Raw genomic sequence first — 23,680 nt, 5'->3', positions numbered from 1 at the left:
CTGAATAATGTTGTATCTCTGTACTTTCTCACACTGACACCCTTTGAAGCCGAATCGTGTGGCCTTCAGAGTAAGGAGGCAACGTCTTTGCTGATAGCACTGGTGGGAAGACAGATGTGCCTGTAACGGTGTGAATTAAAGCTTTGTGGGTTGTTTGTTTTACTATATAAAACTGGGCCAGTGCTGGCTCTCGCCATCACTGTTATCTTGTACCTTGTATCTAACAGTTCTTAGTTCTCTCTAATAAAATCCTAGCTTGGAAACTAAGTATGGGATCTGCCTGGAGTTCTTAAGTTCTGACATTATAACAGTGATCCCATTGTTTCGGAGCTTATCTGAACTGGAAACCCGGCCCGATGGCTGCAAAGGTTCCAGACAACGGAGAGCCCACCACTCCAACGGAGGACCCGCCGCTCGACCCGAAGGTGACGGGGGTGAGGCGCAAGATTAAGGTGCCCGCACCTTTCTCGGTGGACGCGTTCGCCGCACCCCGATCCTGGAGCCCGCGGAAGTCCACGGCGGCGATCGACGCGGCGGAGCAGCGGTACAGAAGTATGCTGGGCGACGGGGCAAGCGGAGACGGAGACGACGACCAGGGCGAAGGTCCAGAACCGCGAGGCGGGGACGACCCGGTCCGGAGCCTCCGCAACGACCTGTTCGACTATGTACGGGAAATTCACAACGACGTACACGCCTCCCGAGTTATGATGGCCGAGGAGATGCAACAGAACCTAGGCGCGATCTACGACCAGCTCCGCACCTTGCAGACGGCGGTCCTGGGGATCCCCGTGGGAGGGCTGCCGCTGGGGCAACCGCCCGTGGCTCCACCGGCCCCGCTGGCTCCCGCGCCACCGGTGGTGCCCGCTCCAGCCCCACCGGCCCCACAACCAGTGGCGCCTCCGGCCCCGGGGGCCCCCGCGCCGCCGGTCCCAGGCCTCCGGCGCCGCCAGTTCCGGCGCCCCCGGCGGTCCCCCGTGCCCGCACCGCCAGCGCCGCCGGCCCCAGCTGCACCAGCCCTACCGGCCCTGCCGGCCCCGGTGCCCCAACCCGCGGCACCCCCGGTCGCAGGGGGGGGGAGAGAGCTGAAAATTACTTTCGACGGGAGCCCAGAGGACGTGGAGTACTTCACCATACAGTGCGACACGTTCTTTACCCACTGGGGTGCGGACTACCCGACCGAAGCCAGCCGAGTGTACCACATTGCGTCCCGACTGAGAGGTCCAGCCCGCAAATGGTACGTCGGGCTGTTCACCGCGAGGAAGCCCGAGCTAGCAACCGTAGCGGGGTTCCTGCACGCCATGCTCCGCCAGTACGGCGACCCGCTCCGCGAGGAGAAAGCCATCGCAGCCCTCCAGCGCATCGAACAAGGCAACCGATCCATTCGCGAGTATGCCACGGAGTTCCTGGGCTACTGCGCGGCAGTGAGAGGGTGGAACGAGATTATGAAATATACTGCTTTTTGTAACGGGCTGAACCCGAACGTCCTCGACCGCTGCTACAGCCACGGGCGACCCGACACCTTGGTCGGGTGGATCCAGCTAGCCGGAGAGGTCGAGACCAACATCCAGCACGTGGGGCTTCGCCGACAGCAACTGGCGAAGAAGGGGTTGAAATCCACACCTACCAAGGCGGAGGGGCGGCGGGCCCCGACAACCTCGACCCCCACCACTGCCCGAAAGTGTTACCGGTGCGGCGACCCGGACCACCTCGCCTCCAACTGCCCAGCCAAAGCGGGGTCCACCCCGCCGACAGCCAGGCCAACCGCATCGGGGCCCAAGAAGAAAAAGAGTAATCGGCCGAAAGAGCCCGGACGGGGCTCCGTCGCCACCACCTTGGCGACTGACGAGGATTTTACCGCCGAACCAGAAACCGTGGAAGAATCGACCGGGGAGTCGGACGACACCGAGTCGGCGGGAAACGACAACGACCTGCTTTAATGGGTGCCGCGAAGCAGGTCCAGCAACAGCCGGCACTCCTCACGGTGAGAGCCACTGGGGGTTTATTGTTTATGGCCGTAACCCTTCTCAACCCGAACCTAAAACGGTTCATGCATGCCCGAGCACTAATCGACTCGGGGTGCAACCGGGACTTAATCACCCCCCGCCTAGTAGAGGCGCTAGGATTAGCCACGTCCCCCCTCCCGCTACCCATGCTTTTCCAGCAGATGGACGGGGGGCCCATGAGGGGAGAGCCATGTAAGCTAGAAACGCAGGCGGTCCCCGTTGGGACCGAAGAGCATTGGGGGATCGAAACTTTTGTAATTGCCCCCTCTTGCTCGTTTGATGTGGTGATGGGCTCGGGTTGGCTCGCCCGCCACCAGCCAGACATAAGGTGGGAGGAGCAGATCGTCCGATTCCCGGACTGGAGGTGCGAGCGAACACCACCATTGGCGCCCCGAATGGGGACCGCATCCGCCCTCCCCGGAATGCGAGCCTGCCTCACCCTCGAGGAGGTCGCCTCGATCCCCAAAGAATACCGGGACTTAAAACCTGGCCTTTAGTGAGAAGGAGGCGGATGAGTTACCACCTCACCGCCCCACGGACTGTGCAATCGAACTGATCCGCGGGCAGCAACTGCCAAAAGCGAAACTGTACTCCATGGGTTGGGCGGAGAAAGCGGAACTCCGCAAATTTTTGGACAAAAACCTGAAGCGGGGGTCTCACGACCGGCAACAGCCCCCCATGCCGCCCCCGTCCTCTTCAGAAAGAAAAAGGATGGGTCGCTTAGACTTTGCACAGATTTTCGCTCGATAAACGGGATTTCGATGTCTAATGCCTACCCGATCCCATTGATTAAGGACCTATTGAACACTGTGGCCACAGGGAAAATATTCACAAAACTCGACCTCCGAGACGCGTACTTCCGAGTCCGCATCAGGGAGGGGGACGAGTGGAAGACCGCATTCAATACCCCGCTAGGACAATTTGAGTACTTGGTTATGCCTTCGGACTACAGGGGGCCCCTGGGTATTCATGAACTTTATCAACGAGGTTCTGCGAGAGTTCCTGTTTAAGGGGTGGTGGTGTACCTTGATGACATCATTATTTATTCGCCAGATCTCAAGTCACATGTACCACTAGTCAGAACAGTGTTGAGCACCCTGTGCAAGCACAAGTTGTATGCCAAACTATCAAAATGTGAATTTCACAAGACTGAACTAGACTATCTAGCTTCCGAGTATCGGGGGAAGGGTTGTCAAGGACCCAGCAAAGGTTCAAGCGGTGCTAGACTGGGAGCCCCACAACCCGCAAACAGCTCCAAAGTTTCTCGGGTTCGCAAATTTTTACCGCGACTTCATAAAGGGTTTCGCCACCATCATGTTACCCCTTACGGGAGCTCCTTAAAACAAAGGGAAGGGGGCAGAGGCAAAAAAGCGGGCGCGCGCCTAACGTGGACGCCCGAGTGTCAAAAAGCCTTTACAGAATGAAACGCCTCTTCACCTCGGAGCCCGTGTTGGGCCCATCCCTGACGAGTTAAAACCTTTTGTGTTCAATGTGATGCTTCCGACGCCGCCGTCGGAGCCATATTAATGCAAAGGGGGGACAACGGGGTTCTGCGCCCCTGCGCCTACATTCTCACGAAAGTTCTCGAACGCGAGCAGAAAAATTGGTCAGTGTGGGACAAGGAGGCTTTTGCAGTCATGTTTGCCTTGAAAACCTGGCGCTCCTGGCTTGAAGGGCCAGAGTCCCATTTGAAATCTGACTGACCACAAAAATCTCGAGGCATTGACCGGAGCGCCGCAAAATGACTGCAAAACAAATCCGGCTGGGCTGGGTTTTTCGCCAAATTCGACTTTGTACTGAAACACATCCCAGGTACCAAGAATTTCTTGGCGGACCGCCCTCTCCCGCCTGCCACAGCACGAGAGCCTCCGCGAGGAGGTGGTGGACTCCCTTATCCCCCCTTCGGCCATCGCGGGGGGGGTCACCACCCGCTCCGGGAAGAGGATCGGCCCCCCCGGAGCCAGACCTCTTGTCTCAGTTAGTTGCGGAGACTGCTCGGGAAGCAGATCAACCACCGAACCTCCGTAAAAAGCGAGGACGGCCCTCCTGTTGCACAACGAAAAGATCTATGTGCCCTCCTCCCTCCGCAAGCAGATTTTAGAGCATTGTCATTCCAGCCGCCTGGCGGGCCATTTCGGCTATGTCAAAACCCTCAACCTCCTTACCCGACAGTTTTGGTGGCCTAGGCTCAAAAGAGACGTCTCCGAATTCGTCCTCTCATGTCCCACCTGTCTGATGGCTAAACGAAGGGGGGGTAAACCTCCCGGCCACCTAGTGCCCCTCCCAACAGCCACCCGGCCTTGGTCGGTAGTGTCTATGGATTTCATTGTGGAGCTCCCGCCGTCGCAGGGCAAAACTGTTGTTTTGGTAGTGGTCGATACATTCTCCAAACAAGCCCACTTCATCCCCTGCAAGCAGCTCCCCACGGCTAAAAAACTTGCCCAACTTTTCTTTACACACATTGTACGCCTACACTCGTTCCCAGACAAGGTCATTAGCGACCGCGGGACGCAGTTCGTTGCCAACTTCTGGCGGGAGTTTTGCAAACTTGCGGGTATTGAGCAGGGCCTCAGCTCAGCCTACCACCCCCAGTCGGACGGACAGACGGAGAGGGTTAATAGCCTTCTAGAACAGTACCTCCGCTGTTTCATTAACTTCCAACAGTCCAACTGGGTGGACCTACTCCCGTTCGCTGAATACGGCTACAACAACAGCCTTCACAGCTCTACTAAAACCTCTCCTTTCCAAATCATAAATGGCTATGAGGGCAAGCCTTTCCCAACGCTTCCCCTCCCGGCCACCCCCTCAGAACCCACATCATGCCAACAATGGTGGGAGGGCCTTCGGGAGAGCTGGAAGGGAATTCAGGAGAACCTGGAAGAAGCGAAAAAGGCTTACAAAAAACAGTTTGACAAAAAACACTCTCCTGAATGGGAATTGAGAGTGGGAGACACTGTCTTTTTGTCCACAAAAAACCTCCCCCTTCCTCAGCCCTGCCGCAAGCTTGCGTTGAAGTTTCTTGGGCCTTTTAGGATCAAACGAGTAATCAATAAGGTGACTGCAGAACTCGAGCTGCCCAAGTCTCTAAGCAAAATCCATCCTGTTTTTCATTGCAGCTTACTCCGGAAAGACCCTGGTGCCACGTCCTTCCATCCCAGGGCTCCGCCGCCCCCTCCGACGACAGTGAGGGGTCAGAGTCACCATGAAGTCCACGAAATCCTGGACTCCAAAGTCAAACGGGGGAAACTGTATTACTTAATCAGGTGGAAGCACTTCCCCCCGAGCTGTGATGAATGGGTCGAGTCTCAGAACGTAGCTGCGCCGCAATTGTTAAAAAAGTTTCACCTGCTGTACCCGCACAAGCCCAAGCCGCCACCCCCCGGGGGAGGGCGCTTAGGGGGGGCAGTATGTCAGAACTTGTAACTTTAGTATTGCTAGCTTAATGTAGAACCAGTATAATTGATGGTTGGCAAGTATGCATAGAGTGGACCTGAGCGTTGAACCAGACCGACCCCATATTGTAACCTTTCTGAACCTGAAGTGCCTGAGTAGTAGTTAACCCTGCCCCGATGGTATCCAAAGTATTTGGGGGCTGTAGACTGAATAATGTTGTATCTCTGTACTTTCTCACACTGACACCCTTTGAAGCCGAATCGTGTGGCCTTCAGAGTAAGGAGGCAACGTCTTTGCTGATAGCACTGGTGGGAAGACAGATGTGCCTGTAACGGTGTGAATTAAAGCTTTGTGGGTTGTTTGTTTTACTATATAAAACTGGGCCAGTGCTGGCTCTCGCCATCACTGTTATCTTGTACCTTGTATCTAACAGTTCTTAGTTCTCTCTAATAAAATCCTAGCTTGGAAACTAAGTATGGGATCTGCCTGGAGTTCTTAAGTTCTGACACTGCTCTGTAAAGGTGACATTCTGAATAAACCTTTGTTGGTCTTAAAGTTCCCTGACCAGACTCTGACTTTATTCTGCTGCTTCAGTCCAACACGGCTGCCCACCAGAATCTAAATGCTGCCAGACTCCCACATCCAGTATAAATTTCACATTCGGAATGCTGCACCGATCCATTCATGAAGATGCTCTGCTATGACTGCCACGCTCTTGTAGATTGCTTGACTTGTAGGACTTGAATGAACCACAACGTTAATCAGAAAAATTATTAAGGATGGTGGGGCAGTGGTGCTGTCTTCTTGGTGCTTGGGGGGCAACATTGGGAGGGGCTTCTGGAGTTCTGGCCCCATCAGTGGACCTCCTGATGGCACCTGGTTTTTTTCTTTTTTTAAACTGGTCTGACCCAACATGGCTTCTCTTATGTTTATGTACTTAAGTTTGCTGAAATGGGGATCCACCAACGGCATCATGCATCACCCCAAGTGCCTTGTTAAGACTTGTGCTTTGCTTCAATTCTGTTTTTAGACTTCTGGTGGGTTCTACAGTCCTAATCCTAAGGCATTGGTACTGAATGCCCCATGTGCTGCTTGTAGAGACCCACTCCATGTAATCTGTGCTGAGACCAAGGGAGAAAGACTACCTTTAAATATAACATTCATAAATACACCCTATGAATGGCGTCTCCTCCCCACCTTTCTGGTGGAGAGCCAGCTTGGAGTAGTGGTTAAGCGCACAGACTCTTATCTGGAAGAAGCGGGTTTGATTCCCCACTCCTCCTCCACATGCAGCTGATGGTGTGACCTAACCCTTGCTCCACCCCCCAATGCCTCCTGGCTCCACCCCCAATGTCTCCTGGCTCCACCCCCAAAGTCCCCAGATATTTCTTGAATTGGACTTGGCAACCCTAGGAGGGAAGGCATTTAAAAGGGGTGCGGTCCCTTTGAATATGATGGCAAAACCCCCTTTGGAGTTCAAGGATGCTTGTCACACCCTGGCTCCTGGCTCCACCCCCAGTGTTTCCTGGCTCCACCCCCAGTGTCTCCTGGCTCCACCCCAAATTCTTGAATTGGACTTGGCAACCCTAGGAGGGAAGGCATTTAAAAGGGGTGCGGTCCCTTTGAATATGATGGCAGAACTCCCTTTGGAGTTGTGATGCTTGTCACACCCTTGCTCCTGGCTCCACCCCCAAAGTCTCCTGGCTCCACCCCAAAGTCTCCTGGCTCCACCCCCAAAGTCTCCTGGCTCCACCCCCAATGTCTCCTGGCTCCACCCCCAGTGTCTCCTGGCTCCACCCCCAGTGTCTCCTGGCTCCACCCCCAGTGTCTCCTGGCTCCACCCCAAAGTCCCCAGATATTTCTTGAATTGGACTTGGCAACCCTAGGTGCCGAGCCGGTGGTCCTGCCCCGGAAGAAGGCCGCCCTCTGCTCCATCCGCGCTTGCACAGAGGCCAACCCCCCCCCCCCCGCGGCTGCCACCGGGACTCGAACTCGCCCCTGCGAAGAGATCGGCAAAAACGCCTCCGCTCCCCGTCTGCGCCTGCGCGGCACCGTCGGCCCTCAGTGCCGGCGCGTGCGCAGAGCGGAGGGCGGGGCGTGTCCGGCGCCTGCGCAGTGCTCGCCGCGGGTCCCGAACGCAAGATGGCGGCGGTCGCTGCCAGGGTGAGGCGGCCCCGGGATGGCGGCGCGAAGCGGAACGGCCCCCGGCAGCCCCCCGCCCCGCCGCGGCGCCCAGTGAGTGGCGGGCGGAGCGCGGGGCCGGGCCGGGCGGGGCGCGGGGGAGGCGGCGGGAGGGGGCGCGGGGAGGGGGCCTGGCCGCCATCTTGGGCGCGCCTCCCCCCGCGGGGCCCCGCGAGGGCATCCAGCCTGACCCGCCTCTCTCCCGCCAGGCACACCCCCGACGCCGCCATGCCGCCCGACGCTAGCCCGACGCCGCCTGGAGCAGCCCCGACGCCGTGCGTGCCCCGCGCCGCCCCTGCTGCTGCTGCTGCCTCTGCGGCGCCCCGTTATTCCCGCCTGCTTCCCACGGGCGGCGCCTCTGCGCACGGGACAGACCGCCTCGCTCCCGCCGCGCCCGCATTCCCGCTGCCGCCGCCGGGCTCTGCTGGAAGCTGCAGACACACACACGCAGCCCGGTGGGGGACGGGGACGGTGCCCTCAAGGCAGCGGGTTGGGACGGGTCGAAACAGTTTCCTGCTAAGCTTTACTAGGAAGAACAGGCTCCCTCCTCGGAGGTGGGGGGCTCTCCTTCCTGGATGGTGCAGGGGGTTGGACTAGATGGCCCGGGAGGTCCCTTCCCACTCTTCTATATTCTAACAGGCTTCCTCCTCCGGAGGTGGTGGGCTCTCCTTCCTTGGGGGTTTCCAAACAGAGGCTAGATGGCCATCTGACAGCAATGAAGGTCCTGTGAATTTAGGGGAGGTGTTTGTGAGTTTCCTGCATTGTGCAGGGGGTTGGACTAGATGACCCGGGAGGTCCCTTCCCACTCTTCTATGATTCTAACAGGCTTCCTCCTTGGGAGGTGGGGGGCTCTCCTGCCTTGGAGGTTTTTCAACAGAGGCTGGATGGCCATCTGACAGCAATGAAGATCCTGTGGATTTAGGAGGAGGGGTTTGTGAGTTCCCTGCATTGTGCAGGGGTTGGACTAGATGACCCTGGAGGTCCCTTCCAACTCTTCTATGATTCTAACAGGCTTCCTCCTTGGGAGGTGGGGGGCTCTCCTGCCTTGGAGGTTTTTCAACAGAGGCTGGATGGCCATCTGACAGCAATGAAGATCCTGTGGATTTAGGGGAGGTGTTTGTGAGTTTCCTGCATTGTGCAGGGGGTTGGACTAGATGACCCGGGAGGTCCCTTCCCACTCTTCTATGATTCTAACAGGCTTCCTCCTCAGGAGGTGGTGGGCTCTCCTTCCTTGGAGGTTTTGAAACAGAGGCTAGATAGCCACCTGACAGCAATGCGGATCCTGTGGATTTAGGGGGAGGGGCTTTTGAGTTTCCTGCATTGTGCAGGGGTTGGACTAGATGACACTGGAGGTCCCTTCCAACTCTATGATTCTATGCTTTAACTGGGCTCTCCTTCCTTGGACGTTTTTCAACAGAGGCTAGATGGTCATCTGACAGCAATGTGAGTTCCCTGCATTGTGCAGGGGGTTGGACTAGAGGACCCTGGAGGTCCCAACTCTAGGATTCCAGGATTCCTGACCGTTAGAGCAGTTCCTCAGTGGAACAGGCTTCCTCTTTGGGAGGTGGTGGGCTCTCCTTCCTTGGAGGTTTTTCAACAGAGGCTAGATGGCCATCTGACAGCAATGAAGATCCTGTGAATTTAGGGGGAGGCGTTTGTGAGTTCCCTGCATTGTGCAGGGGTTGGACTAGATGACCCTGGAGGTCCCTTCCAACTGTTCTATATTCTAACAGGCTTCCTCCTCGGGAGGTGGTGGGCTCTCCTTCCTTGGAGGTTTTTAAGCAGAGGCTAAATGGCCATCTGACAGCAATTAAGGTCCTGTGAATTTAGGGGGAGGGGTTTGTGAGTTTCCTGCATTGTGCAGGGGGTTGGACTAGATGACCCTGGAGGTCCCTTCCAGCTCTTCTATGATTCTAACAGGCTTCCTCCTCAGGAGGTGGTGGGCTCTCCTTCCTTGGAGGTTTTGAAACAGAGGCTAAATGGCCATCTGACAGCAATGAAGATCCTGTGAATTTAGGGGGCGGTGTTTGTGAGTTTCCTGCATTGTGCAGGGGGTTGGACTAGATGACCCGGGAGGTCCCTTCCCACTCTTCTATGATTCTAACAGGCTTCCTCCTCAGGAGGTGATGGGCTCTCCTTCCTTGGAAGTTTTGAAACAGAGGCTAAATGGCCATCTGACAGCAATGAAGATCCTGTGAATTTAGGGGGAGGCATTTGTGAGTTCCCTGCATTGAGGGGGCTCAGACTAGATGACCCTGGAGATCACTTCCAACTTTCTGATTCTGCGTCACTTCTGACGTATGGCCACCTGATGGATGAATGTCCTCCAAGATGTTCTCGCATCAACAGCCTTGCAAACAGAGGGCCTCATGGCTTCCCGGGTCTCTTGCCTTCTCAGAACAGGGCCCAAGTGTGCTAGCTCACTTTAGCCATTTTTAGCCACCTCTAGGGAGAGTTCAGCTTGTTTAGAGAGGGAGCAAAGTTGACAAGGCTCCTGCTGGTGCCCAGCTTCTCCCAGAGCAGAGAGGATTCAGTCTTGCCACTCCCAGTTCCCAGGGATGCTTACGGAGCCGCCTAGGCTGGTCAGCGTACCAGAGCAGGGTTGCCATGTGCTTGCAGCCAGGCCAGGATCCAGGAGGGGGAGTTGTGGGCAGCAGTCTGCCTTGCTTCCTCCCTGGTCTTTCCAGAGCCGTGGAGCACTTGCTCCCAGTTCTGGGGAGAGAATTTTACCTGCAGGGTGCTGGAATCTGTTGCCCTTTGACTGGCGCAGCCCCCTTGCATGACACAGTGGCCAAGAGGACACAGAAGACAAGGCCTTTGTGCAGTGTTGCCTCTTAGCACTGGGACTTAGAGGTTTGCTGCCTCTGAATGTGCAGGTTCCTTTTAATCACCATGGCTAGTTTCTTTTGGGGGACTTTGCTGCCACGTATCTGCCCTTTGACCTTCTAGTTCTTGGTAGAAGGGAGGCTGATAGAATACGATGGGGCTCATCCCTTAGGAGCAGTAGTCTGGGACAGATTGCCCCACATGTTCAAGGAATGCCTGGGGAGGGAGAGCCTGTGGGAGCGTGCTGGCTCCCCTCTTCGCCTCTGCACCGTCCGCTGTGGGTAGCTGCAGGGGGGAAGTGGCCCCGTGAACTCTCCCTCCTGGTGAATGGTGGCATTTGGAAAGCAGGCTCGCTTACCACAGGGAGTGGTTGCACGTGTGGCCGCTTCCTCCATGTGGTCGCACCTTAGAATCATAGAAGAAGATGATGATATTGGATTTATATCCCACCGTCCACTCTGACTCTCAGAGCGGCCTGCAGTCGCCTTTCCCTTCCTCCCGCACGACAGACACCCTGTGAGGCGGGTGGGGCTGAGAGAGCTCTCCCAGAAGCTGCCCTTTCAAGGACAGAGTCTCAGAGCGGCTCACAGTCTCCTTTCCCTTCCTCCTCCACAACAGACACCCTGTGAGGTGGGTGGGGCTGAGAGGGCTCTCCCAGAAGCTGCCCTTTCAAGGACAGAGTCTCAGAGCAGCCTACAATCTCCTTTCCCTTCCTCCCCCACAACAGACACCCTGTGAGGCGGGTGGGGCTGAGAGGGCTCTCACAGCAGCTGCCCTTTCAAGGACAACCTCTGCCAGAGCTATGACTGACCCAAGGCCATTCCAGCAGCTGCAAGTGGAGGATTCGGGAATCAAACCCGGTTCTCCCAGATAAGAGTCCCGCACGCTTAACAACTACACCAAACTGGCTCTGTGTGTGTGTGTATGCATGTGCAAATAAAGCACTCCAGAAGAATAATCGGCCATTGTTTACACTTGTAAGGTCAAGATGGATAGCCCTGTGACTGTGTCTTTAGCAGTAGAAAAGAGCAAGAATTTGGGAGCCTGAAAGGCAAACAGCATTTGTAGGAAGGGATGAGTTTTCGGGAGTCCCTGCTCACTTTTTAGATGACAGAATAGCCCAAGTTCTTCTTTGAGGTCCCAAAGCCAAGGGAGGGTAGGATGCTCCCCCCACCTCCCGATGTCACAGCTGCTGCTTCAGTGGGGCCTGGTTGCATTTGGGCCTGTGGGCCCACAAGGATGCAGCTGTGTCCCACGCTTACTGGTGCTTTTCTGCTTGCGGGGATGAGGGTGGGATCGACACGCTCCCCCGCCCCCTTCAGCTTAGATCTCCACACTGTGCCAACGGGGGCTGGATGCTGGCATCCTGGTGCCGGTGTTTGTGTGGCCGCCTTCTAACACGATGCTCCCTCTCTCTTCCCCACCCCCAGCGCAATCGCTGAGCCATGGCCAATGAAAACCACGGCAGCTCCAGGGAGGACGCCGCTCTGATGAGCCACTCCCCCGGCACGTCCCACCAGAACCAGCCCAGCTCCCCCAAACCCGTTCGGGTGGTGCAGGATTTGCCAGGTAACGGATGGGTAAAGACAGCACAACCAGAGGTTTCGTGCCATTTTGAAATCTTACTGGAGACTTTCTGCCCCATTTGTCCGTTGGGAATTCTCTGTGTGGTCTTTGGATGCACGGAAAAAGAACCTCGTGGGTTTTGCACCCTTTTGCATTGATGCATCAGAAACACTTCGATATTTTTTCTGAGCTTTTGCCTTTCGTTGAGCTCTGTGGTTGGAGCCTCCTCTGCTAGAAGAGGAGTTGAAGCAGGAAGAATCCAGTCGACCTCCTGTTCATTGGGACTCCTTTGATGGGACTGGGAAACTTTGGGGGGATTGTTACTGAACAGGAGCATCTGAAGCTGCCTTAGACTGAATCAGACCCTCCGTCCATGAAAGTCAGTCTTGTCTACTCAGACTGGCAGTGGCTCTGCAGGGTCTCAAGCTGAGGTTTTCCACACCTATTTGCCTGGACTCTTTTTTGGAGATGCCGGGGATTGAACCTGGGACCTTCTGCTTACCAAGCAGGTGCTCTACCACTGAGCCATTCCCCCTCCCCCATCAGACCCTCGGTTCATCAAAGTCAATCTTGTCTACTAAGACTGGCAGAGGCTCTCCAGGGTCTCCAGCTGAGGTTTTTCACACCTATTTGCCTGGACCCTTTTTCGTTGGAGATGCCAGGGATTGAACCTGGGACATTCTGCTTACCAAGCAGATTGCTCTACCACTGAGCCACCGCTCCTCCCTCATTATTGCTATTTAGTCTTCTATTGAACATATTTGTATGGTTTTGTTTCAATACATTCTTAGTTAATTGGTCACTATAACTTCGGTTGTGCTGTCTTTATCCTACAAGTGACCTCTCCCTCTACCAGTTTCTCTTGAGAGGTAATGGGTGGGGGCTGCGTGCTGGCAGGTGAGCGAGTGGCGGGTTCTCCTCCCCTTTCCAGGCCCTGATTCCCTCCCTCTCCCCAGATGAGCTGGTGCAGGCTGGCTGGGAGAAGTGCTGGAGCAAGCGGGAGAGCCGCCCCTACTATTTCAACCGCTTCACCAACCAGTCGCTCTGGGAGATGCCACTCCTGGGACAGCATGACGTCATTGTGAGTTCCTGGTGGGGGGCAGCAGCAAGCCAGTCTGGGGGGCTTCCTGGCGGGCAGGATAGGCCACGGATCCGGGCTGCAGGGGTTTCAGGAGGGGGGGAATCTAACAGTTCTTGTCTTGGACTCCCCAGTCTGACCCTCTAGGTCTGAACGCAGCTCCGGGGCCTGCTGAAACGGCCGTTGGTGACGCCGCCAGCGCTGAAGGCAAGCTCCGGAAGCGGAGGCTGTCTGAGGAGGTCCAGCCCAGTGGAAACAGCGTGAAGAAGCCCAAGGTAGGCCCCTCCCTCCACTGAAAGCAGAGCAGAGTGGGGCAGGAAGTCCCAGACGCATCCTTCCAGCGGCCTCCTGCGGGCTGGCTCTTCTCTCTCTCGGGAGGGCAACAGGGCTGAGCGAAAGCTGCCTTCTGCTGAATCAGGCCCTTGGTCCATCAGGGTGGGCACTGTCCACTTCGACTGGCCGCCGCTCTCCACGGTTTCAGCCTGAGGTCTTTGAACTTCAGCTCCCTGATCCTTTCAGCTGGAGGTGCTGCCGGGAATTGAACCCTGACCCTTCAGCATCCCAAGCAGATGCTCTTCCAGTGAGCTTTTGCCAGGGCCCAAACACCCACGCAGCCGCCTTCTGAAGCATCTGTTTGCTACCGAAGATACCCAGTTCAATCCCCAGCATCTCTAGTTAAAAGGACCAGGGAGAAGGTGATGGGAAAGATCTCAAGAGCTGCTGCCAATCTGTGTAGGTGTGACTGAGCTCGCCGGACCAAGGGTGTGCGTGTGGCTGGCTGCCTGCCATCCAGTGTTTTCTCCTCTGCTGCTGAGCCAGGGCCATCTTCCAGCCAGCGTCCTGCAGGGGAGCCCTGGTGTGACAGGTGGCCCACCCACCAGAGGCGATCTTGCTCATGCCCCCTCCCCTCCCCTCCCTTTCAGGTTGACATACCTCCAGCTCAGCCCACCCCCAACTCCTCCAGTACTCCCGGGACCCCTCTCTTGAAGTTGTTGGGGGTCTCTCCTGAAGACAAGCAACAGGCAGCTCTTTTACGACCAACCGAGTGAGTCACAACTGGGGGAGATTACTCTTTGGGCCCCCGCTGTGGGTCAGGCCTGCCTTCTTTCCCTGGGCCTGGCAACGTCTCTCCTTCCCCGGCAGGGTGTACTGGGACCTGGACATTCAGACGAATGCGGTGATTAAGCAGCACCCCCCCTCCAAGGTGCTGCCTCCCCACCCGGATGTGGAGCTCCTCCGGTCCCAGCTGATGCTGAAGCTGCGTCAGCATTACCGGGAGCTTTGCCAGCAGCGGGAAGGTAGCCACACCCTCTCCCCGCCCCTCGCCCGCTTCCGGAAGCCCGGCTCTGGAAAGCCCCTCCATGATGACTGCTTCCTTCTCCCCCAGGGATCGACCCCCCACGCGAGTCTTTCAATCGCTGGATGCTGGAGCGGAAGGTGGTGGACAAAGGGACCGACCCCTTGTTGCCCAGCGACTGCGATCCGGTGGTCTCGCCTTCCATGTTCAGAGAAATCATGAATGACATTCCGATCAGGTAGTGTCAGAGGACGGGGAGTGCAGCAGCCCCTTTGTCTGGGGTCGGTGGCAGGGGGGGGCGGGGAGGCCTAGACAGCAGCTCTTTGTCCTTTTGGTGTGTCTCGCAGGTTGTCTCGAATTAAATTTCGGGAAGAAGCCAAGAAGCTGCTCTTCAAATACGCAGAGGCTGCGAAGAGGCTGATCGAATCCAGGTTGGAGCCTTCAGGGGCTGCGGGGAGGGAATACATATCAGCGAGGCTCTTGGAGAAAAAGCCCAGCAGGAACTTATTTGCATATTGAGCCACACCCCTGACCCCAAGCCAGCCAGAGCCTGCTCAATAAAAGGCCTGCATATCAGAGGGCCAGCGGGAGTGGCGCGGAGGAGAGGAGAGTTGCTGGAGGTGAAGTAAAACTGGAGAACTAAAATTTCCAAAAATTCTGAGAATTTAAAAAAAATGTATCTTTTTTATCAAACCTAAACTTTTTTTAAGTGACATAAAAAAGTTATCCTTTATAACCAAGCATACAAAATGGTACTGTATGTGTATTTATGAGATTATGAGAGCCAGTTTGGTGTAGTGGTGAAGTGCGTGGACTCTTATCTAGGAGAACAAGGTTTGATCCCCCACTCCTCCACTTGCAGCTGCTGGAATCGCCTTGGGACAGCCATAGTGGTTAAGTGTGTGGACTATTATCTGGGAGAACCGGGTTTGATTCCCCCTCCTCCACTTGAACCTGCTGGAATAGCCTTGGGTCAGCCAGAGCTCTCTTATCTGGGAGAACCGGGTTGGATTCCCCACTTCTCCACTTGCACCTGCTGGAATGGCCCTGGGTCAGCCATAGCTCTCTTATCTGGGAGAACCGGGTTGGATTCCCCACTCCTCCACTTGCACCTGCTGGAATGGCCTTGGGTCAGCCATAGCTCTCTTATCTGGGAGAACCGGGTTGGATTCCCCACTCCTCCACTTGCACCTGCTGGAATGGCCTTGGGTCAGCCAGAGCTCTCTTATCTGGGAGAACTGGGTTGGATTCCCCACTCCTCCACTTGCAGCTGCTGGAATGGCCTTGGATCAGCCAGAGCTCTCTTATCTGGGAGAACCGGGCTTGATTCCCCACTCTTCCACTTGCAGCTGCTGGAATGGCCTTGGATCAGCCAGAGCTCTCTTATCTGGGAGAACCGGGTTTGATTCCCCCCTCCTCCATTTGCACCTGCTGGCATGGCCTTGGGTCCGCCAGAGCTCTCACAGAGTTGTCCTTGAAAGGGCAGCTGCTGTGAGAACCCTCTCAGCCCCACCCACCTCACAGGGTATTTGTTGTGTGGAAGAAACATAACAGAGATTGTGAGCCACTCTGAGACTCTGAAATTCGGAGTGGAGAGCAGGATATAAATCTAATGTCATCATCTTATTACTATTATTATTACTACATTGTAATATATAATTAAATAATTAATTTTACAACTCACAGCCCAGTTGCTAACAGGCCATGGACCAGTACCGGTCCACATACCGGGGGTAGGGGACCCCTGATTTATACAGCTTGTGTTAATTAACCATGAGTGTTCTGCTTTTTGCTCCTGATTCTGTTATACACACACACACACACACACACGCACACAGCACGTTTATTTCTGCTGGTGCCACCACAGCACAAGGCCCTTCGCTGTGTGACTGAAGGTCGGCTGCAGCAGCCGTTGCGTGGCAGCTCCCATCCCCCGGTGGCGGAATCCCAGAGGCGCCTGCTGGCTCAAGAGGGTTAGGGACCCCTGGCCTGGAGTGTGGCGTACTGTGGGTGAGGCACTGCTGCTGCTCGGCAGCTCCCTGTCTCTGGCACCCCCTCCCCAAGTCCTCAATTGTAGCATTTCTCATTCTTAAAAAAACTACATTGGAAGGCCCTGTGAGTGGCCTGGAAGTGAAGTCTTGCTTGCCTCTGGGTGCAGGAGTGCCTCTCCAGAGAGCAGGAAGGTGGTGAAGTGGAACGTGGAGGACACCTTCAGCTGGCTGCGGCGGGACCACTTGGCCTCCAAGGAAGACTACATGGTCAGTGCATCACCCCCACCCCACCCCCTCCGCGCAAGTCTCGCCATGCCACAGTCGAGAGCCCATGGGGGGTGGGGCTTGGCCATTGTGGTGCAGTGGTTAAGTGTGCGGACTCTTATCTGGGAGAACTGGGTTTGATTCCCCACTCCTCCACTTGCACCTGCTGCAATGGCCTTGGGTCAGCCAGAGCTCTCTTATCTGGGAGAACCGGGTTTGATTCCCCACTCCTCCATTTGCACCTGCTGGAATGGCCTTGGGTCAGCCAGAGCTCTTGTAGGAGTTGTCCTTGAAAGAGCAGCTTCTGTCAGAGCTCTCTCAGCCCCACCCACCTTACAGGGTGTATGTCTTCTGAGAGGCAGTTTGGAGTAGTGCTTAAGTGTGCAGACTCTTATCTGGGAGAATTGGGTTTGATTCCGCACTCCTCCACTTCCAGCTGCTGGAATGGCCTTGGGTCAGCCAGAGCTCTTGCAGTGGTTGTCCTTGAAAGGGCAATTTCTGGGAGAGCTTTCTGAGCCCCACCCACTTTACAGGGTGTCTGTTGTGGAGGAGGAAGGGAAAGGAGATTGTGAGCCACTCTGAGACTCTGTCTTTGAAAGGGCAGCTGCTGTGAGAGCCCTCTCAGCCCCACCCACTTCACAAAATGTCTGTTGTGGGGGAGGAAGGGAAAGGTGTTTGTGAGCCACTCTGAGACTCTGTCCTTGAAAGGGCAGCTTCTGGGAGAGCCCTCTCAGCCCCACCCACCTCACAGGGCATCTGTTGTGGGGGAGGAAGGGAAAGGAGTTTGTGAGCCGCTCTGAGACGGTGTCCTTGAAAGGGCAGCTTCTGGGAGAGCCCTCTCAGCCCCACCTGCCTCACAGAGTCTCTGTTGTGGGGGGAGAAGATATAGGAGATTGTGAGCTGCTCCGAGTCTGATTCAGAGAGTAAGGCAGGGTCTTCTCCTGGGCCTCTGAGGGTGTGCAGTGGCTTTTCTGTCCTTCCCTCCAGGACCGTCTGGAGCACCTGCGCAAGCAGTGCGGTCCCCACGTGTCGGCTGCGGCCAAGGACTCGGTGGAGGGCATTTGCAGCAAGATCTACCACATCTCGCTGGAGTATGCGAAGCGCATTGGAGAGAAGCACCTGGCCCTCCTCAAGGAGCACGGCATATCAAGTAGGTGCCAAGGAGAGGGGCGTCGGCTGGGGTGGCAGCCCCACCCTCCCGGGCCAAATCTGGCCGTGTTGCGTCGAGCCCACCGAGGCTGTGTGATGCGCAGAGGCCAGCCGGCTTTTGCCGCAGGAGTTCTGGGAGACGTGGTTTGGAAGGGTGGTGCTGGAGGCGAGGGGGACTGACACGCTCCGTCCAACGCGCAGCGGAGGTGGAGGCTCCTCCAGAGGTGGAGGACCGGCTGGTGTACTGCTTCCCGGCGAGGCTGGCCATCCCTTCCCCGCCGCTGCCGAACGTGGAGATGCACGTGGAGAACAACGTGGTCTGTGTGCGCTACAAAGGCGAGATGGTGAAAGTGAGCCGCAACTACTTCAGCAAGTTGGTACGTGGGGGAGGGCGGGGCGGGGGAGGGGGCGAGGCTGCTCCTGTTGCACTCCAGTTCCTCCTTCAAGCGGGGGGGGGTAGTGCCAAGGGGCGGGGCAGGTCTCTGAGGGCCAAGCTGCAGGCCGGCTCCTGCCAACTCTGTCGTAGCGTCTTGTTCTTTACGGATTGCCGATCTCCTCTCCTCCGTTCTGTTCTCCCAGCCGCCTGGTGAGGCGGAGAGGGTGGGAGTGGCCCTGGGGCTCTCGATCGGCGCTCTAACCCTCCCCCTCTGCTGGCGTCTTCACCCAGGGGTCTCTGCAGCACCTTCCCTTTTCTTGCAGTGGCTGCTCTACCGCTACAGCTGCATCGATGACCCCGGCTTTGAGCGCTTCCTGCTGAGGGTGTGGTGCCTTCTCCGCAGATACCAGGTAGGGCGGGGGCGGGGCTGGCGGGGGTCCCTTGGGGGCCGGGGGGGGGAGGGAGCCGAGGGCCCAGCCAGTCCTCCTCTCTCCTGGCAGATGATGTTTGGCGTTGGGCTCTACGAGGGGACTGGCCTGCAGGGGGCGCTCCCCGTGCACGTCTTCGAGGCCCTGCACAGGCTCTTTGGCGTCAGCTTTGAGTGTTTCGCCTCCCCGCTCAACTGCTACTTCAAGCAGTACTGCTCGGCCTTCCTGGACACCGACGGGTATTTTGGGTCGCGAGGGTGAGTGCCGGCGGAGGGGGGGCTGCCCTTTGCTCTTGAGGGGCTGGGCGGGGAGGGGGAGGGGGCACCAGGGCTCGTTCTGGAGAAAAACAGGTGGGGGAACTCATGCAGGGATTGCTGCGCAGCTGCGCCTGCTATTCGACGGACAAGGTGGGAAGGAGGAGGTGGAACTCTTAGAACGGTTCAGGAGCTGCACTCCTGTCAGCTCCCGCTGGATCCGTGGCCTGGGGACGGGGGGAACGTTCTCTCTCTGCTCAGGAGGGAGTGGGGATGATGGTGCAGGGGAGGCTGTCCTTACCCTGGCTGGCTACAGGTCCCTTTTCCCGTGTTGCTGAGGCGCTTGGGAAAGAGGGACTAGGGGGGTGGGGGAACAGGTGGCGGAGAGCCGGTTTGGTGTAGTGGTGAAGTGTGCGGACTCTGATCTGGGAGAAGTGGGTTGGATTCCCCCCTCCTCCACTTGCACCTGCTGGAATGGCCTTGGGTCAGCCACAGCTCTCTTATCTGGGAAAACTGGGTTCAATTCCCCACTCCTCCACTTGCACCTGCTGGAATGGCCTTCTTGGGTCAGCCGTAGCTCTTGCAGGAGTTGTCCTTGAAAATTCAGCTTCTGGGAGAGCTCTCTCAGCCCCACCCACCTCTCAGGGTGTCTGTTGTGGGGGAGGAAGGGAAAGGAGATTGTGAGCCGCTCTGAGACTCTTCGGAGTGGAGGGCGGGATATAAATCCAGTATCTTCATCTACCTCACAGGGTGTCTGTTGTGGGGGAGGAAGGGAAAGGAGATTGTGAGCCGCTCTGAGACTCTTCGGAGTGGAGGGCGGGATATAAATCCAATCTCTTCATCTACCTCACAGGGTGTCTGTTGTGGGGGAGGAAGGGAAAGGAGATTGTGAGCTGCTCTGAGACTCTTCGGAGTGGAGGGAGGGATATAAATCCAATCTCTTCATCTACCTCACAGGGTGTTTCTTTTGGGGGAGGAAGATAAAGGAGATTGTGAGCCGCTCTGTGATTCGGAGTGGAGGGCGGGATATATATCCAGTATCATCATCTTCTTTCCTTGGTACCCCCCCTCCCGACTCACTTTGGCCGCCTCTGTCTCCTTCCCTTCAGCCCCTGCCTGGATTTCTCCCCCATCAGTGGCTCGTTTGAGGCCAACCCTCCGTTCTGCGAGGAGCTGATGGACGCCATGGTGACGCACTTTGAGGTAGGGCTGCTTTGCTTGCGTCGCCCCGCCCTGGGAAGAGCCTTGTGGCCGCCAGGTGTGAAGCTGCCTCCTCTCCCCTGGCCTTAGAAACTGCTAGAGAGCTCCAGCGAGCCCCTCTGCTTCATCGTCTTCCTCCCGGAGTGGCGGGACCCCCCCACACCAGCCCTCACGCGCATCGAGCAGAGCAAGTTCAAGCGGCACCAGCTCATCCTGCCCGCCTTCGACCACGAGTACCGCAGCGGCTCCCAGCACGTCTGCAAAAAGTAAGCCTCGCAGGTGGGCCCCCCACAGCTGCCAGAGGATGCCCCCTTCTCAGAAAGAGCAGCCACCTGGCGCACCCGCGAGAGGGGGGGGAGGGACACTGGCTCAGCGGTAGAGCATCTGCTTGGGAAGCAGAAGGTCCCAGGTTCAATCCCCGGCATCTCCAACTAAAAAGGGCCCAGGCAGTAGGTGATGGAGATGGAGGAACAGTGGCTCAGTGGTAGAGCATCTGCTTGGGAAGCAGAAGGTCCCAGGTTCAATCCCCGGCATCTCCAACTAAAAAGGGCCCAGGCAGTAGGTGATGGAGATGGAGGAACAGTGGCTCAGCGGTAGAGCATCTGCTTGGGAAGCAGAAGGTCCCAGGTTCAATCCCCGGCATCTCCAACTAAAAAGGGCCCAGGCAGTAGGTGATGGAGATGGATGAACAGTGGCTCAGTGGTAGAGCATCTGCTTGGGAAGCAGAAGGTCCCAGGTTCAATCCCCGGCATCTCCAACTAAAAAGGGCCCAGGCAGTAGGTGATGGAGATGGAGGGACAGTGGCTCAGTGGTAGAGCATCTGCTTGGGAAGCAGAAGGTCCCAGGTTCAATCCCCGGCATCTCCAACTAAAAAGGGCCCAGGCAGTAGGTGATGGATATGGAGGAACAGTGGCTCAGTGGTAGAGCATCTGCTTGGGAAGCAGAAGGTCCCAGGTTCAATCCCCGGCATCTCCAACTAAAAAGGGCCCAGGCAGTAGGTGATGGAGATGGAGGAACAGTGGCTCAGTGGTAGAGCATCTGCTTGGGAAGCAGAAGGTCCCAGGTTCAATCCCCGGCATCTCCAACTAAACAGGGCCCAGGCAGTAGGTGATGGAGATGGAGGAACAGTGGCTCAGTGGTAGAGCATCTGCTTGGGAAGCAGAAGGTCCCAGGTTCAATCCCCGGCATCTCCAACTAAAAAGGGCCCAGGCAGTAGGTGATGGAGATGGAGGAACAGTGGCTCAGTGGTAGAGCATCTGCTTGGGAAGCAGAAGGTCCCAGGTTCAATCCCCGGCATCTCCAACTAAAAAGGGCCCAGGCAGTAGGTGATGGAGATGGAGGGACAGTGGCTCAGTGGTAGAGCATCTGCTTGGGAAGCAGAAGGTCCCAGGTTCAATCCCCGGCATCTCCAACTAAAAAGGGTCCAGGCAAACAGGCATGAAAAACCTCAGCTGGAGAGCAGGGGAGGGCCGGTGGCTCAGTGGTAGAGCACCTGCTGGGTAAGCAGGAGGTCCCAGGTTTGATCCCCCGCATCTCCAACTAAAAAGGATCCAGGCAAGTAGGCGTGAAAAACCTCAGCTGGAGAGCTAGTCTGAGTAGACAATACTGACTTTGATGGACCTTTGAAGGTCTGATTCAGTAGAAGGCAGCTTCATACGTTCATGAGGAGGCACAGTGGCTCAGTGGTAAAGCATCTACTTTGTAAGCAGGAGGTCCCAGGTTCAATCCCCTACATCTCCAACTAAAAAGGGTCCAGGCAAAGTAGGCATGAAAAATCTCAGCTTGAGACCCTGGAGAGCCGCTGCCTGTCTGAGTAGACAAGACTGACTTTGGTGAACCGAGGGTCTGATTGGGGAGGGACGGTGGCTCAGTGGTAGAGCATCTGCTTGGTAAGCAGAAGGTCCCAGGTTCAGTCCCCGGCATCTCCAACTAAAAAGGGAAGTAGATGTGAAAAACCTCAGCTTGAGACCCTGGAGAAAGAGTGGCTGCCAGTCTGAGTAGAGAAGACTGACTTTGAGGGAGCCAGTCTAAGGCAGCTTGATAGGTTCATATGTCTTTGCCTTCGCTCTCTTTCTCTCTCCTGGCCCCTTTGGTGGAAGCTTCCACGCCCTCTCTTTTGTGCCCTGCCAAGCGAGAGAAGCAGCAGCCCTGGGATGCCTTTAAAGTCTGCCCGCTCCCCAGAAGGACCCCTGGCTATGAACTCAGGGCAGGCTGGTCCAGGGTGGGCAAAACCCAGTTTGAGGCTCTGTGTAAGCATCCTGCCAGAGCATGCTGTGATGGGGTCATTATGCCGGGGAGGGGTGTGTGTGTTCTGTCAGAATGGGCCAGTGCAGAAGAGGGAAGGGGGGCTGGCTTCCTTGGTCTCCGTGCCGGAGCCGCACCGCCTTGCCCTCTTCCGAGGCCACTGGCTGGCCGGAGGGCCACACCCTTCCCTGCTGCCCTGCTCCGTCTTGCCCACAGCTGTCCAGTCTGACCTCTGCTCCCTGGCCCCCCTCGCCCCCACCGGAGAGCTGTGGTGTACAGACCCTCTGGGGGTGAGTGGCTCTTGAGCCCCTACCTTCTGCCACAGGGAGGAGATGTACTACAAGGCAGTCCACAACACGGCCGTCATCTTCCTGCAAAACGACGCTGGCTTCGCCAAGTGGGAGCCCACCGCCGAGCGGCTGCAGGATCTGGTCACAGCCTACAAGCACACGGGGCGGGCCCTGGCTGCCTCGTCGTCCTCCTCCTCCTCCTCCACCTCCGCTGCAGACAACGACCGAGAGACAGTGCGGGAGCAGAGCACCAGCCGCGAGTCGACGCCCAATTAGCAGCTTGACTGGCGGAGCAGCCCGTGGCCGGCTCTCCCGGGGAATGTTGTGCCCCCTGCCTACTCGCCAGAGGGACCCTCCGTGGCAGCCTACGTGGACAGTGGCTGGAGGAAGGGGCCTGGCGGGGGGAGCGAGGCCTGAGGAAGTGGAGGGAGGGCAAGCCACGGCCCAGCGCTGCAGTAGGAACTCGGGGACTGCTCTGGCCACAGGGGGGGTGGGGCGGGATGCGCTGGGCCCCGAGAGGGTCTGGCCCAGCGGTGTTTATAGTGTACATACGTGTCAGTGAGTGTGACGCCTCCACTCCACCACGCAGGCCATCCCGGTTGCCTTTCTCTCGTTTCTCACCCAGTTGCGTGTACCAGTTGTGTGTTCTCACTGATGCCGCTGACTGCCGCCCCGCAGAAGAGCGCAGGAGCTCCCGTTCTGTGTGTGCAGAGGCCTTGGCCGCCATTTTGTAGTTGTCATGATTTCTGCCTGGAGCCTCCGGCCTGTCTCAGAGGCCCCCGAGAGTCGTTTTTTTATTTTTAAAAAGGGTTTAATTTAACAGCACTAACCATTTTATTACTTCTATCGACAGAGCAAAGGAAAGTCTATTTTTGATTTCATTTCCTAGTTCTTAGGAACATTAAAAACCAGCATTACGTTGCTTCTCTGGCCTTGGTGCAGTTAATTGGCAGCTTCAGTATGAGGCGGATCCGGCTGTCAGAACGGGCATCCCTGAGGGGGCAAAGACAGCACAGCCGAAGAACTGAGAGTATGTTGAAACAAAATCACACAAATATGTTCAACAGAAGACTAAATGGCAGTAGCAGTTCCCCAAAAGATTCACAGTTCCGTCAAAGGAGTCCCAGTGAACAGGAGGTC

At 56.8% G+C, this 23,680-nt stretch overlaps 1 protein-coding gene across 2 annotated transcripts; it reads left to right on the top strand.

The window, feature by feature from the left end:
• The first annotated feature begins 7,453 nt into the window (after positions 1 to 7,453).
• Positions 7,454 to 23,463, top strand: PCIF1 (phosphorylated CTD interacting factor 1). Of its 2 annotated transcripts, none has more exons than XM_060263819.1 (16): positions 7,454 to 7,559; positions 11,834 to 11,972; positions 12,926 to 13,050; positions 13,182 to 13,322; positions 13,971 to 14,092; positions 14,191 to 14,345; positions 14,435 to 14,582; positions 14,692 to 14,775; positions 16,503 to 16,602; positions 17,587 to 17,749; positions 17,950 to 18,125; positions 18,448 to 18,534; positions 18,625 to 18,809; positions 19,916 to 20,009; positions 20,097 to 20,272; positions 22,576 to 23,463. In XM_060263819.1, the coding sequence occupies exons 2-16, from the start codon at positions 11,849 to 11,851 to the stop codon at positions 22,814 to 22,816; spliced, it is 2,121 nt and encodes a 706-aa protein (XP_060119802.1). In that variant the 5' UTR covers positions 7,454 to 7,559; positions 11,834 to 11,848; the 3' UTR covers positions 22,817 to 23,463. The 2 variants fall into 2 exon arrangements, with proteins under 2 accessions (XP_060119802.1, XP_060119810.1); XM_060263827.1 differs by having other exon boundaries at positions 7,488 to 7,631.
• Positions 23,464 to 23,680: the final 217 nt, after the last annotated feature.

The sequence above is a fragment of the Heteronotia binoei genome, chromosome 2 (assembly GCF_032191835.1).
Source record: "Heteronotia binoei isolate CCM8104 ecotype False Entrance Well chromosome 2, APGP_CSIRO_Hbin_v1, whole genome shotgun sequence".
NCBI classification, from domain to species: domain Eukaryota; kingdom Metazoa; phylum Chordata; class Lepidosauria; order Squamata; family Gekkonidae; genus Heteronotia; species Heteronotia binoei.
This window is presented reverse-complemented; position numbering and strand designations above follow the sequence as displayed.

Bases quoted from the DNA above. Each gene is read 5' to 3' on its own strand.
- PCIF1 (XM_060263819.1), top strand. From the start codon at position 11,849: ATGGCCAATGAAAACCACGGCAGCTCCAGGGAGGACGCCGCTCTGATG. The intron at 14,583-14,691 runs GTAGTGTCAGAG...TGTGTCTCGCAG, and splicing joins ATGAATGACATTCCGATCAG to GTTGTCTCGAATTAAATTTC. The intron at 18,126-18,447 runs GTACGTGGGGGA...CTTTTCTTGCAG, and splicing joins GCAACTACTTCAGCAAGTTG to TGGCTGCTCTACCGCTACAG.